This window comes from Condylura cristata, unplaced genomic scaffold (genome assembly GCF_000260355.1).
Source record: "Condylura cristata isolate star-nosed mole 26May11 unplaced genomic scaffold, ConCri1.0 scaffold00028, whole genome shotgun sequence".
In the NCBI taxonomy this organism is placed as follows: Eukaryota; Metazoa; Chordata; class Mammalia; order Eulipotyphla; family Talpidae; genus Condylura; species Condylura cristata.
The window spans coordinates 24,271,019-24,289,611 of NW_004567129.1; the positions used below are offsets into that span (position 1 = coordinate 24,271,019).

The 18,593-nt window shown below is 45.2% G+C and overlaps 2 protein-coding genes across 4 annotated transcripts in view; one reads left to right on the forward strand and one right to left on the reverse strand.

Annotated features, from left to right (window-relative positions):
- Positions 1–3,560: 3,560 nt before the first annotated feature.
- On the reverse strand, positions 3,561–10,440 carry GINS3 (GINS complex subunit 3 (Psf3 homolog)). Its single transcript, XM_004690516.2, has 3 exons — positions 10,088–10,440; positions 6,143–6,376; positions 3,561–4,669 (listed from the first exon to the last, which is right to left on the reverse strand). Exons 1-3 carry the CDS (start codon positions 10,271–10,273, stop codon positions 4,439–4,441), a joined length of 651 nt encoding a protein of 216 aa, XP_004690573.1. The 5' UTR covers positions 10,274–10,440; the 3' UTR covers positions 3,561–4,438.
- Positions 10,441–10,450: 10 nt separating this feature from the next.
- PRSS54 (protease, serine, 54) overlaps positions 10,451–18,593 on the forward strand; it is a 62,967-nt gene continuing 54,824 nt past the window's right edge. For all 3 annotated transcript variants that reach the window (XM_004690240.2, XM_012730756.1, XM_012730757.1), the window contains exon 1: positions 10,451–10,524. The gene's annotated coding sequence lies outside the window, so the exon portion shown is untranslated. The remainder of the gene's footprint in view (positions 10,525–18,593) is intronic.

The window sequence follows — 18,593 nt, forward strand, 5'->3', positions numbered from 1 at the left end:
GTGCAGGACTGGACAGTACTGGACATGACCTCGGGTAAAGTAAATGGCCATTATTGGCCTCAGTACTTGTTTTTCCCACTTCTAAGCCTGAGCAGTCTTGCAATTGTGCACTTGGGTAAAGAACTGTCTGCAGTAACTGTAGGGTATTTGGGTAGGGGACGCGCCCAGTTTAGGGTCCTTGCCACCCGTGTCACTACAACACAGCCAAAGGAGAGCGGGCCCAGGCAGGAGGGCGGCGCCCTAGAGGGGTGTCCTGCTGCCGGGGTCTCTGACTAGGCAGAAACGCACCCTGGAAAAGTCAACAAATGAACTCAAACAAAAGCAGGCCAGCCTGTCCCCTGAGTTAATCATTTGCTCTCAGTAAGAGGGTGATGATAAGATTTTCTGAGTTGCCCTTCATACACTGTAAGTTTTATTTATTTATTTATTTATTTATTTATTTTTAAAGATTTATTTATTCATACAGAACTGGGGTACAGGCCAGAGATGCGGAGGGTGAGAGGATTCACCAGAGACAGAGTGGGGAGCAGAACAGGCAGATCGACGAGTACACTGCTGAGGGGAGCAGTGGGCGGGTCAGGAGAGGTCTGCCATGCCATGTGGTCACCTCTGGGGCAGGCGGGAATCGAACTCATGCGGAAGTGGCTTTAGCTTCTTAGTGCTGTGCTTTAACCCGCTGCGCCACCAGGGAGGGCCAGTTTTATTTATTTTTAATAATTTATTTATTTATGCACGCAAGAGCCAGGGTATAGGCCAGCAGTGCAGGTGGGTGGTGGGTAGAGGGGCGACAGGATTCCCCAGAGGCAGAATGGGGAGCAGAACAGGCAGATCCATAAAGTACACTGCTGAGGAGTAGGGGAGCAGTGGGCAGGTCAGGAGAGGTCTGCTGGGCCGTGAGGGTCAGCTCCCTGGCCCAGGATCGAACTCATGTTGCAGTGGCTGCGGATAGCTTCATAGTGCTGTGCTTTAACCCCATGTGCCACCAGGGAGGCTCCCCCAAAATATTTAGAGCAAAAAATTATTTTTACAGTTACCTATGCCAAGGACAGTTGAAATTAGTTTTTTTTTAAAGATGTATTTATTTATGCATACAGAACTGGGGTATAAGCCAGAGGTGAAGGGGTGGTGAGAGGCTTCACCAGAGACAGAGCAGGGAGTAGAACAGGCAGATTGACAAAGTGCACTGCTGGGGTGAGCAGCAGGCAGGTCAGTAGAGGTCTGCCGCGCCATGTGTGTCACCTCTGGGACAGGGATGAACTCGCACTGAAGCGACTGTGGCCAGCTTGCAGTGATGCATCCTAACCTTTTGCGACACCTGAAATTAGGTTTTTGTTTTTTTTAAGATTTATTTGTGCATACAGAACTGGGGTACAGGCCAGAGATGCAGGGGCGGTAAGAGGATTCACCAGAGACAGAGTGGGGAGCAGAACAGGCAGATCAACAAGAACATTGCTGAGGGGAGCGGTGGGTGGGTCAGGAGATGTCTGCAGCGCCATGTGAGTCACCTCCGGGGTAGAGAATCGAACTCATGCTGAAGTGGCTTTAGCTACTTAATGCTGTGCTTTGACCTGCTGCACCATGAGGGAGGGCCAAAATCAGGGTTCTTAAAGCGATTGTTTTAGTTAAGCATCTAGTCTACATCTTGTTAACTTCAAGTATACATTTTTCTTTAAAACACAGACATAGGTACTTTCAGAAACACATTAACACACATACACAGCTTCTGCATTTCTTTTCTTTTGCCAGGATCTTTTTTTTATAACAGTTTATTTTTACATCATTTTGTACATTTTTTTTTCCATCTCAATTGTAATCCCTGCAGGTTTCCCATCACCAAGTCACCTGTGTGCCATCACCATAATCCCGTGCACCTCCCCCCCCATTTTTGATCCCATTCCCCACTCCACCCCCACAAAATGTCTCTGGTATATGGTTGTTCATTATTCTTGTTATTTTCTCACCTGGCCCATTATACTCCGTGCCAGGATCATTTTAAGAGTATAGTTTCAGTTACAATTGTTTCAAGGATAAAGATGAAAAGCTCTCCCAGGATTTTTTGAAGGATGGTGGGACAGGAGAGAACAGAGCCAGATTCTTTTCTGTATGAATTAGACTGAGACACCAGTACTTCTGCATTTCAGTTTCACTACCTCAGACACAGTATTCTGGAAACTTCTTAGGTCCAGTAGTGCTGAGAGATTAATGAGGGGCTCTGTAAGATGCTTAGAAACCTTACAGGCAGTGGTGATACTTTTATTTTAAAAAAGGCACAAATTACTCATGCAATAAACCAATTCATTACCAGTTCACTGGAATAGGGAATGGTGCTGGGACAGTAGATTGGTCTTTTTCTCTGAGCTGGGAGGGTTCTGAGCAGAGAAGTAAGATCTAACTTGTTTTTGCACAAGACCACTGTGGCTGCCACGGTGACAAGACAGGACTGGAGGAGGGGAAGAGGGGACCAGTCTGCAAAAGGTAAACCCCAAAGCTGTGGACAGTAAAAGGGGTTCCACACACAGAGGACAGGTTTTGTCCTGAAAAATAGGGATGGATGGAGCTGCCAGAGTTGAGAAAGGTTCTAGGAGTAGACTGTGGGGCCAGAGGTCCGGAGTCAGCTTTGGCTGATGGCCAATATTAAGTGAGATGTTGAACTACAAGTCAGGAGTTGCAGGGAGTGGTCTTAATAGGAGATACGAATGTGGGAGTCATCAAGGTAGAGACCGTACTTAAACCTTGGGCCTTTGGAGGGTTCCAGAAAGGGAGAATGGTTAGAAGAGACCCAACAACTGGACCTGCAACCTATCTGAGGTTCAGAGGAACTGACTCGGGCGACCTAGGCTCGCCCCACTTCTCTGGCAGAGACTGTCCCAGGCAGACACCTGGATACAGGAGGGGGGTCTTTTGTACACAATCATGCCCAGAGAAAGAGCACACATCTTCACAGCCCCTTGATGATGAGAAAAAAAAAAAATTCAATAGCTGATTCAGTCTGTTGACTCGAAAAACTCACCTCTTTGAAGGGAGCAAGTAATTGAGGGAGGGCTGCAGGGAAAGGGGTTGTCACTAACAGGCTTGGGGGCCAATTTAAAATTGGAAAAGGTTTTCAGAGGCTACAGACTGTTCAAAATTTAGAACAAGGAATAAATTCTGCTTTACTCACATATTCCTGGCACGTGGCCCCTGAGCAAATTTATTTTAATAGTGGAAGAAAATGGCAACCGCCTTAGGACTGACTTTAAATGCAAAGCTATCTGTGAAAATAACAAATCCCAGACAAAATGATTTTTTCACTTAATGAATTATTTCCTGGAGCCGTGGCTACAGGCAGTGCTGTGGCTGTAAGAGAAGCCCCACCTTCCCGGTGAATGGCCAGTCCCCATGGGGAAGGCAGCTGGGATTTAGCACTGTGTGAACGACAGAGCAACGGCTGACATGTGGATCTATTTGGTCTCATTGTTAGATATGATCAGAGACAAGATTCGGATAGCTTTGCACGATCTGAAGTACTGGAGTTCAGAAATAGTATTTACAGTTATTTATGTACAAAATGGACCATTTATTTAGCACCAAAAGCCAATTATAAAAACATCAATTTCATCTTAAAACAGGCATTTTAAAAGCATCTCTGACATTCAAAGTTTGCACTAAGACATCTGCGCAATCTGAATACACAAATCTCTGTAATTTCCAGCAACAAAGACAATTTTCACTAGTTGCAGAACGTGGGAAGGGGTGCAGTGGGGTGGAGAAATCTGCCCTTCAAACAGTCCTAAAGGTCCCAGGGAAAGCTATGTCCTCTCAGCCGGAGGCTTCCTCCTTGATTTCCAGGGGAAGAGTTCTGTTTGCTCAAATAGATTTTCAGTAAATGATTAGGGATCCTCTATGTAATATTGTAGCAAAAATTACTGACAATATATTCAGTGTTCCTCACCCACTTACATTGGCCATGCGAGCTTCTCAAACAGGACTCTCCATCACCAGCAATCGTAAAGTCCCAATTTCCTGATGTAATAAGGCTGGTTAACATCCTTCAAAAACTACTTTGTAATTCCAGATGACTCCCTGACAGCTTTAGTCTTAAGCAATTAGACTTGAGAACAGAACTGTTCCACCTGTCCTTTGGAGTCAGTAAAGCTGGGACATTTGGGGCACATGGATTCCCATCCCAATGCTACTGTGATATATATATAGACTGAGGATCACAGGGGACTTCCTCAACTCTGGGTTCTGGGGTTAAGTAGGCCTAGACCATGGGTCAGCAAGGCAAGATAGTCCTGGAAGAATCACAGTGCTAGGAACATCCTCTGGGACATCCTTTCCCAAGCATATACCACTTCAGGACGTAAGGCATGAGATGGGACATGATTCTGGCCCTTGATGAGGTCAACCAGGTCCTATCAGAGACACAGTGATAAATCTCGAAGATCCATTCTGGCCTTCAGTTTTCCATGTCTGTGAATTTTCTCTTCTTATAATTCTGAACGAGGTTGGAAGCTGTGATCTGAGAAGCCTGACCCCTCTCCCAGCACTGAAAGTCATTCAGTCCTTTCTGCCCTATTTGAAATAAGCCTCTCTCCATCTCATCTAGCCGGGCTACCAGTGCCGAAGTGTCTTCATTGTAAGCATTCTGGGAAGAGTCCATGATGCGCCGAAAACGTCCAATAAATGTCTGAAGAAGGGGATTAAGAGAAATCTGTTAATTTTTGTCACTGAACATGTAAATGGCATGAAAGGAAAGAATATAGTCTCAGGAGTTGGAAGGAGGGCTGTCTTCTACCACCCGAGTAAGTTACTTCATCTCACCAAGCCTCAAGCTCCTAGTCTGTGAAGTGGATTACTGTGAAAATCCAAAGCAGAGCATCTAGCAAATGGCTAGCAAGAGTGGGCTCCTGGAAAGCACGACCCATTATTGTTATCAGTAACAAAGACTACAATAATGCACTATGGTGACATGCAGATGGGTTTCCACCAGAGAAAACTAAGAACTCAAATGAATGCCATTTTTCTTTTTTTTTTTGTAGTATGAGATGAGTGGAGACGCATAAGATCTACTCAGGGTACCATTTTCCACAGGGTTCTGGGCCTAAGCCACAATCCCTGCTTCAGTTTCTCCAACTGTCTCATGGTGGTGTCGCCCTATACAGAAATAACTCTAGTCTGCAGCACTTCAAAGCAGTGGTAGAAAAAGAAAACATCATTTACAAAAAAAGGGCAGTTTTTCAATTCAAGAATATATCCCAGGGATATTATAAGACCAACGGAACTTCCTTATTTTTAGGGCAAGTTTCAGAAGCTCAAACTATCTATAGTCTATGCATGAACTTCTTTTTCTGTACGAGTAGCAACAAAGTGTTTTCTTAATATCTTTTTTAGAAACAGCATTAAGCCAAACAACCCTCAGGCCTTATGGAGCACAGCAGGAAGGGCAAACACATTCTCAAAAAGCTGGAAATGCAGGAGTAAAACAATAGGTAGAAAGTATAGTTCCTCTTCATAGTAACAATTAAGAAAGTAACTATGAAAAGATACAAAGGATGGCAACATATGTGTAACACTGTTTTGTCTGTGTGTGGGGGGAAAGTTTCACTATTAAATAATTCTACATAATCTTACTACAGTATTATTTTGGTACTGTGTCTTCACTTAGTGAACTGATGCCTAGAGAAGGCAGGTAGCTAAGCTAAGTCACTCAGCTAGTACATGGCCACGCCAGGTCTTACCCCCAGAGCAAGAGAAGGGAACAGACAACTAAATAACGCCTGTATGTCTGCAGTAAGCTTCAGGCCCTTCCTGTGAGAGGGCTGCAAATGTTGCCCTAGCCCACTAAGCCCCTCTCTTATTTCCTGCCAACCTCTTAGCAAGCAAATATGAAGAGCAGCAGATAAGTCATCCACACATAAACACGCGTGTAATGTAATTTAAATAGACCGTATATTAAAATTAGTCAATAAAGACACTTATGCAAACATCAAGTATTTTTAAAATGTATTAAAGTATATATATGACTGGTAAGCACCGTCTAGGTGTAGTCGGACCTGGAGTGATAACAGACTACTGTGTGACTCCTGTACTTGCCCCCGCAGGAGCAATGCCCAGCTGGCTCCTTGCACCGCAGCACCACAGGTTTTCATGCCTCACTTGCCTGCAGGAGAGACTGGGAAATGTCTGCATTCTCCGGACTGTCAAAATGCAGGAGCTGGGAGCCAAAGCCATAGAAATGCGGTCCCATTTTGTGGAGGTCCACCACATTGGCATCCGCACTGAACACGGTCCTCCAACCCTCTTGGTAGATCTTGGGAAGTTCTACAGACAGGATCCGCCGCTTATTGTCAAAAAGTCCTTTCGCCAGCCACAAGGGGAGTTCAAGCTTTGAGCCCTGCACCGGACAGGAATAAAGTTTACAAACACAGTAAGTGTATGTGACACATCTGTGAGCAGTAGCGCCGGCTCTCGGGTGTTGGGATTGACCCATGGCCTGTCCACCAGCTTTTGAGCAAGGGGCTTTCCTGCTGCAGACTACGGCAGCTGGTGAAGGAAAGTGCCAGTCTGCATCGTGGATGTCAGTCTGAATGTTCTCGCCCTCGTCACTGTGACAGAATGGGGGGAAGGATATTCCTGGACTCACCCATCACCTACGGCCTGAAAAAGCTAGCAGAATTTACAAACTTCTCACTCTTTAAAGAAGACAACGTCCATCAACACATGTGAGCAGGCTCTTAAACAGAGGAGGCGCCCAGGACCAAGCGCCCAACATTCAGCTTGTTCTCCAGGCCCCACAGTGCAGCTGTTGACGGACTGCCCCGAAGAAACAACCAGAGGCCACATGCTAACCTTTTGGCCAAAAAGATGAAGGTGGTCAAAGACGAAGACACAGAGACTGTTTTTTCTGGGAGCTTCTACCTTTAAGTCTGAATCCAATGAAAGTGTTATTTTTCTATAACAAATAAATGAGGCAGACATTTTTAAAAAATAGAAAAAGCGAGATAGGATACACAAAAAATAGTAGGGAGGTACAATTCAACAATAATTAAATGTAACTGAATTAAATATACCAATTAAAAATAGCCAAATAAAAAAAAACCAACTATATGATACTTAGAAAAGATACATCTTAAGTATAAAGACACAGTAAGGTTGAAAATAGAAGGACGGGAAAAAATATAAACTAATCAAGGAGCATTACTAGAGATAAAAAGGGACAGAACAATGATAAAAGAAGCATATTCACCAGAAAAATATGAATATCAAGCTGGCAGAAGTAAAAAAGAGCAACAGACAAATCACAGCAGGAGACTTTAACATATCTTTTTGGTAAAAGAAAAGTAGGAAACAAAAGATAACAATATAGAAGAGTTCAACAAAGGAAGTAACAAACAGCCTAATTCACAGCACACTATGACCTGTAGTATGGATAGAATGGTTACATTGATTTTATGTTACAGTCTAAAGCAGGTCTTAACAACTTCCAAAAGACTGAAACCATTCCAACTATGTTTTCTGGTGACAGGGAAAATTAGAAAACTAATTTTGAGTTCATTTTGAACTTAGTGATAATGAAATTATAACTAATCAAAACTTGTAAAATGCAATTAAAGCTGTGCTTAGAGGAAATCTGCAGTTAAAAAGGCAGAAAGGAAGCTTGAAAAATCTGTAACATAGGTATCCCTTTCAAAACCTAAGGGGGAAAAAACAACAACACATGTCCAAGGGAAGAATCATTTAAGAACTTAATGATCTAGAAAATAAAGATACAAAAGAGAAAAGCGACAGAGGCATAAGTTATTTCTTTTAAAAGACAAAATTGATAAACTCTTGTCCAGGCTCATTAGGACAGAGAGCATAACCTCTCAATATCAAGAATCAAAATCAGGACACCACTATTGCCCTATAGACATTAAAAAAGAGTGAAAGAATATTTTGAACATTATACTGCTTCATTTTAAAGTTTAGAAGAAATGGCCAATACCTAGGAGAAAAGAAATCGTATACCAAGAATAACACAAGAACAGGAAATCCGAGTAGTCCTTTACGTATGAATGAAATTAAATGCCTTATGTAGAGGATCCAAATAAGGGATAGGGGGAAAAAGTAATTATAATAAAGTAAATATAAAAACCAACAGGCAACTATAAACCAGAGACATTCTGCAGTGGGGGTGGGGAGTAGGATTAAAACGGGAGGGAAGAGCACAATGGTGATGGTGCATGAGTGAATTGCTGGTGGGAATTTCATGAGGACTATTTTCATTTTACAAAATTAAAAAATGATGTAAAAAATATAAAAAATACAGCTGAATGAAAAAAACAAAGAACACCAAATGTCCTGTGCATAAGAAACTCAGATTTACTCTGCCCTCAAAGAGTAGAGCATTAACCCCTACTCAGAAAATCTGGCTTTGCACAATGACTTCCTTCTGAAGAGCATTCCTTTCAATGTCACGGTCATTGAAAACCTGAAGTCTGACACACTATCAGAACCAAGGAGCCTAAGGGCCACACCTGCTGAATATAGTGGGACGTCCTGGGTGGGATCCTGAACAGCAAAGGACATTAGGTGACATGAAGGAATATGAATAAAGCATGGGCAGCACACCTATTTCTCAGTGAGCAAAAGACGGAAGCTCTCACCTGCTATAAAGGGAAGTCAAGATGTAACAATTCTTTTTCAATCAAGAAGAGAAACAAATGTAAGAACTATACAAAAAGTGGACCGGACCCTGTGCAGATGGAAAGGGATGTAGGAAAAGCAAGGCAGGCCTGCTATTTCTTTCTTTCTTTAGATTTATTTATGCACACAAGAACTGGGGTACAGGATAGAAGTGCAGGGGGTGAGAGATTTCACCAGAGACAGAGTGGGGAGCAGAACAGGCAGATTGAAATACACTGCTGAGGGGAGCAGCAGGGAGACCGGAGAGGTCTGCTGCGCCATGTGGGTCACCTCCCTAGTCCGGGATGGAACTCGTGCTGCAGTGGCTGCGGACAGTTTTACAGTGCTGCACTTTAACCAGCTGTCCCACTGGGGAGGGCCCCTGACATTTCTTGATACAAAATTTGATAAATGGTTTGACTTTAAAAGTTTTGTATACGTAAGATTTTGATAAAAACTGACCCAAACCAAAAAGATCAAACATCACTCTTCTGAACAAAACTCAGTTTAAAAAAGCAAAGGGCCCTCCCTGGTGGTGCATTAGGGAGCACTAAGAAGCTAAAGCCACTTCAGCACGAGTTCAATCCCCAGTAGGGAGGTGACCCACAAGGCACCGCAGACCTCTCCAGTCTCCCTGCTGCTCCCCTCAGCAGTATACCAGTCAGTCAGCCTGTTCTGCTCCCCACTCTGTCTCTGGTGAATCCTCTCACCGCCCCTACACCTCTGGGCTGTACCCCAGTTCTGTATGCATAAATAAATAAATATTTAAAAAAAAAAACCATTACAAGCCAAGTTCCCAGGACTAACTATATTGTCTTCTACAGCCCTAGGGTGGAACCGCAGCTTGCCCATTACAGCCGGGCCCGGCCCAGTCACCCAACCTTCCTAGTCTTCAGTTTCCTGGAAGGTGAGCATACCTGGGCACACGGTTACTGGAAGCTTACAGGGGTAACTGATGGGAAGCTGACTCCCTCCCGTCCCATCCACGCCGGCTCCGGAGTCCTCAGGAAACCCACATGCGGGAGAGACCTGGCCCCCAGCGGCCCTCAGCCTTCACGACACACTGTCCAGAATAAGCCGTTCTTTCGCTTTTCGGCAAACAGGGTGAGGACCCTGACCCTGAAGTATTCAGTAGAAGCCAACCCTGAAGCATCAGTATCTGGGGGAGCGGAGGGGGCGGGGCGAACACTGCCGAACCCTAAAAAAAAGAACCCTGCAAAAAAGAAGCTATCTGGAGGGAGCCCGGACCCCGGGCTACATCTGGTTCCCTCCAGGGCTAGGTCGGGAAGCCACTTTGGTGGCGGAGACCTGCGGACAGACAGACACAGCGCACACGGCCGCGTCCCGCCCAAACTACAGATCTCAGTGGAGAGCGCCCCAAACGTCCGCGGCACCCCCCCTCCTGAGCGGCCCCCGGCAGGAAAGGCGCCCAAAGGCTCACCTCGGGGAGGGCGTCGTCGGTGTCGGCACCTCCGCCCCGCTCCAGGAAGAAGGCGCCGAGGCGGGGCATGGGGGTCTCCGTGCGCACCGGGAGCTTCTCGTGGGACATGAGGATGTCGTCCAGCGACAGAAAGTTCTCCTCAAACCCCAGAGCGCCCGACTCCACCCGGAAGTAGGCCTCGGACATGGCGGCGACTTGCGCTCGGCCACTCTGGGGGACCCCCGGGCGTTGGGGATGCCAGAGGAAGCGGGGTCCGCGGCCGATTTGAACTGGGACGGGTGAAGCGGGCGCAGCGGCCGCCAGCCGGGATTGAAACTTTTCCCGCGCCCGACGACAGGCCAGACAGGAGCAGTCGATCCGGACGGGTCGGTCCAGGCGGAAGCAATCGACAGCCTGCGGCTTCGGACCAGCGCGAAGGCGGGGCGGGGCAGCAGCAGGTGAGTTGGCCCGCTCTTTTTTCTTCCTGCCCACTCTAGTCCTTAAAAAGAAACTGAAATGTTAGTGTTTTTTTTTTTTTTTCTTTTTAAAGAACCTGAAATGGCTCTTGAAGCTGCAAGTTGTATTTGTACTAGATTGTGTTTCTATGACATTGAAAGCGTTTTGCAACATGTTGGGGTACCTAAAGAAGGATCACTGTGCCCTGCATTCCAGACTTGACCACATCCGAACGGTTTAGTTTTGTTCCTGTGAATCTCTGTTAATCATAATACTTGAGAAAAGCACTAGAGAAAACAAGCCAGCAGACAAACACCTGTGTACTACAGCACAGGTCCAGATAGGCTGTGATGGGTCATGTGTAGTATTTGGGAGGAGATGGGGGTTACTGGAGTACACGTTGTTTGCCAGGGTCTGGAATATACTTCAGAGCCTTCCAGTTTACCTTGCCATCAACTAGTGGTTTCCTTTTGTGGCTCCTATTTACATCCTCAGGAAAGGTGGATGATCGACCACAAGCACAGCTTGCCAAGCACCTTTAAGATTGGTTGTCTGTCCATGTCACTAGTGTTAGCGGGGAGAAAGGACAAGGAAGGGATCATAGTAACACGGCATCAGATTTTGGGGTGCTATTTGGGAATATGGATGTAGCAGAGTGTTACACTATATAACTTGTCTCATATAGAAGGCTACTTTCTGGGGCTACTTGGACTGTGGACAAGAGTTCACAGGACATGTGAATTAGCCATATTTTTAATTTTTATATTTTATGATGCTTTGGCATTTTGAAGGGGATCAGGGAGGAACTAATTCTGAGGGTAGCCAATAACATCTTTCATACACAGATCAACCAATCCAAATCCCAAACCTCCAGCCAGCTCCTTTATAGAATTCTCACCCAGCAAGTCAGTATTTGCTTTCAGTCACCCCAGGGCCAAGTGCTATGCAATTAGAGACCATACTCTAGCCCAGAACCTGCAGATATCATTTAAACTCTCAAATATAGATCTCTTTATAACCTAAATTTTATGAGCCAACATGCTTCTTCCCTCTGAGAAAGACTGTTTTCCTCAGTAACCAGCCACTATTCTATAATGTACCAGAATTACATTAGCAGAATTTCTGCATATTTATAATATTCATAGTATATATCTATTTATAATATATAGAACTTAACTATTCTGAAACTGACAGCTGAAAACAATTTTTCTAATGTCATTCGAGATTACAGAATCAGAACTGTGAAGCACACAGATGTTTTTCTTTTCTTTTTCATTCTTTTTTTTTTTGCTTCAGATAAACACAATAAGCAAAGTTTAAATATGTTCTTTTGAACACCAGTACTTTCTAACTTTTTTCCATTGAGAAGGGAGAATGTGATGTAAGAGACAGAAATCCAAAACTGGGGGATGGGGGAGGAACAAGGAGTGGTGGATAAAAGGAAGAAAAATCATACTGGACTCCATCCTTTTTGGTTGCTTGCTCGGGTCAAAAGTCTTAGGGTTTGAGTTCTCTCTGGTGGTGTAGCGGGTTAAAGCACAGCATTATGGAGCTGTCCACAGCCAGTATGATCCCCGGCCAGGGAGGTGACCCACATGGCACAGCAGACTTCTCTTGTCTCACCCGTTGCTCCCCTCAGCAGTGTATTTCAGTCAATCTGCTTTTCTTTTCCCCACTCTGTCTCTGGTGAATCCTCTCACTTGCTGTAACCCTGGCCTGTACCCCAGTTCTTGTATGCATAAAAATAAATCTTAAAAAAAAAAAGACTTAGGGTTTTCTTTCATTCCCTACCTCTTACACTGTATATACACCACCTACATTAGCAAATGTTGGCTCTAACTTCCTATTTCCAGAATCTGGTCATTTCTCATCATTCTGGTCCATGCCACCATCGTCTCTTGTTTGGAAAATTTTTTAAGGTTTATTTTTATTTATTTATATGTACAAGAACTGGGTATAGGCAGAGGTGTGTGTGTGTGTGTGTGTGATGGGGGTGAGAGGATTCATTAGAGACAGAGAGGAGAGCAGGATAGGTGGATCTACTGAAATACACTGCTGAGGGGAGCAGAGGGGAGACAGGAGAGGGCTGCTGTGCCATGTTTCACCTCCCTGGCCGGGGATCGAACTTGTGCTTCAGTGCCTGTCGATACCTTGATAGCACTTGTCTCCCTCCCTTTTCTTCCTTTACTCTCTAATTATTTATTTTGCATGTTTCTCTTGTTTACCATCTGTCACCCCTCCTAGAATATTAGCGCTGGGAGGGTAGGGGTTCTTTAGATCTGCTTCTCACCTGTAGCTGTACTGCCTACAGCAGGTGAGGCACTCCACACCTAATGGTGAAGGACATTAGCGCTCTCTATTTGAGTAGTGGTATTATTATTCCTTTCCTTGGAAATATTAAGGAAAAGCAATGAGTTAATTTTAAGCAAATACAATACAAGGATGTGTGGATCTCACAAGATTTGCAAAGGATAGCAATATTAAAAACACTGAATCAAAGTGTAAAAGACAGTCTGCAAGGCGCAGACTATATCACATCATTTCCACGAACCTATGACATTAGCAATGTCACAATGAAAATTCATCGACTAAGGTCTGTTTAAAAATGTTAAAGATTTGGTAGAACTGAAGTGAATTTGACCTTTACACCAACTACATGAATCTGCAAAAGCAAAAACCGTGAACAAGATTTAACTGTGTCTTACCTATGACACAGTTCCAGTAGCCATTTATACTCAAAGGTTGTGTTGCTGGGAAATCTTACAGGCCAAGAGAGTCCAACCCCCTCTGTTGGCTCTGCGACCTTGGGAAAGTGACCTCTGGGAGGTTAGTTTCTGCAGCTGCAAAACAGGGATAATATGCCAGTAGCTAAGAATTTATAGCAAGATTGAAACAAGTGAGTCAGTGTACACGGGCACTTAGCTCAGGGCTGGGCTCCTCCTCAGGGCTCCAGAAACACTCTCCTTAGGGTCACCTCTGCATCACAGCACCTCAAACAAAGCCTGGCACAGAGCAGTGCACTCAGCGTTTGTGACACCGGCCGGCTGTATCATCCATCCACAATTAACACCATAGAGCCACGCTGGGCTGTGCTTGCTTTCTGCCATCAGTTTGAGTTTCTGAGTGCACTGGACGGTACTAACTCCTTAGTCTTCAATTCAAACTTTTTCCTGCAAAATTTGAGATAGGATTGATTTCTCCTGAGCTGAAATTATTAAAGTTTTTTTTTTTTTTTTGGTATTGTGAAGTGACAGTACATTGTTTGAAAGCTTATTATGTAAGGTGAATGGATTTAAATCACCAGAGTTCATCTTTACATAATTTAAATGTTCTTTTGGTTGAGCTATTTCTTGAGCATTGCTCCAAAACGCCTTCCGTGAGATCAAAATAAATTGATGGGCATGATGCGACCTTCTGTGTGGGTAGTGCCGATTTTAGATTCTTCCCCCAGTCTTCAGCAGCACTAACAGAAATCGTATACCCATCTTCTATATCTGGAGAGGTTTGTGTACGTGTGCTCCCCTCACCACTTGGCCAAGGAGCAACTTTCATATCATTATGATGAAGGTTCTTTAATCAACTTTGCTGTGATCGCAGCTCCCTATTCCTGTACTTTTACCTATTTCTTACGTTTTATAATTTATCCATGATCCGACAGCCAGAGGTTTCCCTCAGTCCACAGTGAGTGGAGTGGCAAGTATGTACATTAGTTTGGGGAGAATATGAGAGAACTGACATTTATTGGAGATGTTCGCGTATCTACAGATACCCCAGGACTGTGGGCACAGACAGGGCCAATATATTTTTTTAGAGATTTATTTATGAATGCATAGAAGATATGGAATGTAGTATAGAGGTGGGGGTGCCGTAAGAGGGTTCACCAGAGGCAGAGTGGGGAGCAGAGCAGGTGGATCCACTGAAATATACGACTGAGGGGAGCAGAGGGCGGGTCAGGAGAGGTCTGCTGTGCCCTGTGGGCCAGCTCCCTGCAGGGATGAAGCTCTTGCCCCAGTGGCCGACAATAGCTTGGTAGCTCTGAGCCTTTAATCCCTGTACCACCAGGGAAGTCCCTAAGTTTGCTTTCTTGGGCTCTGTTTTTTAGATTCCTCACAAAAGTGAGATCTTGTGGCATTATTTTTTGCTGTTTAACCTATTTCACTTAATATAATAACATCAAGGTCCACCCATGTTGTTGTAAATGCCAACAGATGTTGCAAATTTCCTTTTTTAATGGCCGAGTAATACTCCATTGCCTAAACACACAACTTTTTTTATCCATTCATCCCTCGATGGACACAGGTTGTTTCCATGGACTGGCTATTGTAAAAAATGCTGTTATAAACATGAGGGCGCGGATGTCTTTTCTAGCTAGTTACAGAATAAATATATCCTTTGGACAGATTCCCAGAAGTGGGATTACTGAATCATCTGGTAGTTCTATTTTTAATTTTCTGAGGATGCTCCATACTGTTTTCCATGGTTGCTCTGCCAGTTTATGTCCCAACAGTGCACAAGGGTTCCCTTTTCTCCATTTCCCTGCCAGCATTTGTTATCTCTTGTCTGTTTGATGACAACCATCCAACAGGCAGGAGGTGACATCTCCTTGCGGCTTTGACTTGCATTTCCCTGCTGAATGGTGATGGCGAGCATCCTTTCCTGCACTTGTTGAAGGCCCACCACCAAAACTGGGATGGGGTCCGCTTCCCGAAGCACACGGGATATCCAGCAGGGGAGAAGTCCGGCGCAGGTACCTGAGCCACAAACGCGCTTTTCGGTGGGGAAACCCAGGTAGCAAACAAGCAAATGCCCATGGCATGCACTACCCAAGCCGGGAAACTGGGAGAACTCTCCTGCCTCCCATCTCCAGCTGGTCACTAAATTCTTCAGATTTTACTTCTTATCATATGTCCACTTCCCTCTGTTCAGGCCCTCTTCATTTCTTACCAATGCTCTCAGAATGCCTCCAGACTGGCTTCTGTGCCTCTTCCCTCTCCGTAAAGTTCCTTTGTATTTCTTTTTAAAAAGATTTTATTTATTTATGCATACAGAGCTGGGGTGCAGGCCAGAGGTGGCTCCACTTTAACCCGCTGTGCCACCAGGGAGGGCCCAAAATTCCTCTGTACTTCTCTCAAAATGCTCTTCCTGCCCAGGAGATCCGCTCCAGTTACCTCGCTCCTTACAATCCAGTGACACTCCGTGGGTCACAGAATAGACTCTAAACTCCTTGTAAATCATACGTGTCTTTCATAATCTTTGTATTCATTTGCTAGGCGGCCACTATAAAATAGCACACACAGACTACGAAGCTTAAACAACAGAAACTTCCTCACACTTCTGCACGCTCGAAGTCCGAGGTCGGTGTGCTGGCAGGGCGCACTTCTCCTGAGGTCTCTCGCCTTGGTTTATAGCCGGCTGTGCTCTTGCTGTGTCCTCACGAAGCCTTTTGCTGTGCAGCCATGCCTCTGGTCTCTCCCTTTCTGTTTATACAGATACCAGCTGGAGAGGACTAAAGACTCCCTTTCTTTACCCCCTGCACCCCCATTCCGAACTCACTTCTCCTTAATTGCCTTTTTTTTTTTTTTACCATTTTTTAAAAAAGATTTATTTATTTATTCATATGGAACTTGGGTACAGGCTAGAGATGTGGAGGGTGAGAGAATTTACCAGAGACAGAGCGGGGAGCAGAACAGGCAGATCCACGAAGTACACTGCTGAGGGGAGCAGCGGGCGGGTCAGGTGAGGTCTGCCGCACCATGTGGTCACCTCCGGGCACCATGTGGTCACCTCCGGGGCAGGCGGGGATCGAACTCATGCGGAAGTGGCTTTAGCTTCTCAGTGCTGTGCTTTAACCCATTGCACCACCAGGGAGGGCCCTTAATTGCCATATTTATGGACATTATTTCCAAGCAAGTCACACTGGGAGTTAGACTTTGACATATGGATGGTGTGGGAGGGAGGGAAGCGAAACCATTCAGCCACAATAGCCTGGTAAAGAGACAGGGTCGTGGAGCAGGATGCCGTGAAAGACCCTGGCCTTCCTCTTGGCAAACCAGCTATCCAGCATTAGTCATCTGGGGAAGCAGAAAAGGAGAGGGAGAAGTAGAAGGAGGGAAGGGTGGGACTGTACTTCTCATCTGCTGATAGCTTGGCATGTAGATCAAGCCCTGACTCCCCAGCCAGGATTTCAGTCTTATCAACAAGGCCTTCCCCTGATCAGCTTCTGGGGTCCTTTGCTATACATCAGTCAACGGCACCCCCGGCACCCCTGGTTATACTCGTGATGTGTAAGTCAGGAGTAAGTCTATGTATCTGTCCTCAGGCCTCGTGATGCAGACCCTTCCCAGGGCGATCCAGCTTTATGCTCTTAATTGATTTGAAAGTTACCTCGTAGGGCCAGGCTCCTATGACCAGGAAATTCTGACCATGCTTTAGGAATACAGAACTGTAGGTAATACAGTGGAGGCTGGATAAACCGCCTAGGATTAGCCACAATCTGGTTTCCACTTTCCCCTCTGAGATTTCCTCACTGTTATACCACCATTCAGTTTCCCAGGAGCAAAGGTTCCTACTTCCTGCTTCAAATCTCCCAAAACTACACATGGCATCTGTTTGTGGGCATTTCACGAGAACACACAAAACCCAGAACACTAGAAATAAACAGGCGCCTGTAAGCTGGAAGACAGATGGGATCAGGTTGATAGAGAATTTGGAGCAAAGAGGCACAGCTTAAAGCTGGAGAGGCAAAAACTACTACTACCAAGGAAACTGGAACAGTTGAGGGATAGTCTAAGGTCCCTGGAGCAGGAGGAGGTGCTGGGGCAGGAGCTGGAAGACCAGTACTCGTGAGAGCCAGGCCAGGGAGTCTTTCCTTGGCACAGAGCAATCTTGGGAGAATTTTGGGAAGATTAACACAGCTCCTGCACAGGATGGTGTGAATTTGTGAAGCAGTCCATATTTTTATAGTATCACCCCACGATTACATCATGAAAAAGGGAGATGTGTTTGTGTAATGGAGAGAGGCGGTGGTGACTGTCACACGGACATGGCCAGCCCTGCCGTGGTATCGGTGGAACCACCTGTGTGCCTGTGGCTATCAAGCAATATGATGTGCCCCGGAACCCCAGAAAGTCTTATCAAAATATTTAACCTGAACCTAGTCAAATCTCCAGCCTTAACTCTATAGGAAATACAAGGATGAGTGGGGGATTTGAGAAAAAGTTAAATGACACCAAAAGGAAACAAGTAGATAAAATTAGAACGTGAAGAGATTAGTCTTCTTACAGAGGGACTATTACTAAAATATTATCTCAGGGAACTCAGTGTATGACTCTAAGACATATTTATGAGCTCAGAAAGATGTCCATTTTTTTTATTTATGCATGCAAGAACTGGGGTATAGGCCCGAGGTGCAAGGGGTGAGAGAATTCACCAGAGACAGAATGGGGGGCTGAACAGACAGATCTACTGAAATACACTGCTGAGGGGAGCAGTGGGCAAGACAGGAGAGGTCTGTTGTGCCATGTGGGTCAGCTCCCTGGCTAGGGATCAAACTCAAGCCGTTAAAGTGATAGCGCTAAGACTTAACCCCTAGGCCGCCAGGGAGGCCCCAGACTTCGAATTATCTTTAACTTCAGTTATCTAAGAGATTCCCTAAGACTCTTATGGGCCTTTCTAATATGGTAGCTTCTCCCAGCTGGACAGTTGTGTGTCTCAGACTTGGAGGATGTAACCCCACAACTTCACAGGGAACCCAGTATTCTGAAAGGCTGATCCTGACGTCACAATGTTATAGGGCTATGGAGGAATCTTAGAAAATGTTGTGTGCCTTTTGTTCCTGAGTGAAAGGCTGTTAGTCTATGGCCACATGGCAGGCCAGGGCAGTTTTTATGATAGAGCTTCAAAATCTTTGAATCTGGGTAGGCTTTGTGATTACTTGAACAGAGCATGATGAAAGCGATGCTGTCTGCTATCTGTGGGTTGTCATGAAAGGTAAGGGCAGCTTTTGTCCACGGTCCAGGATATGAGGAACCTGACAACCTGTGGTCACTATGCTGGAGACCCTAATGGACAA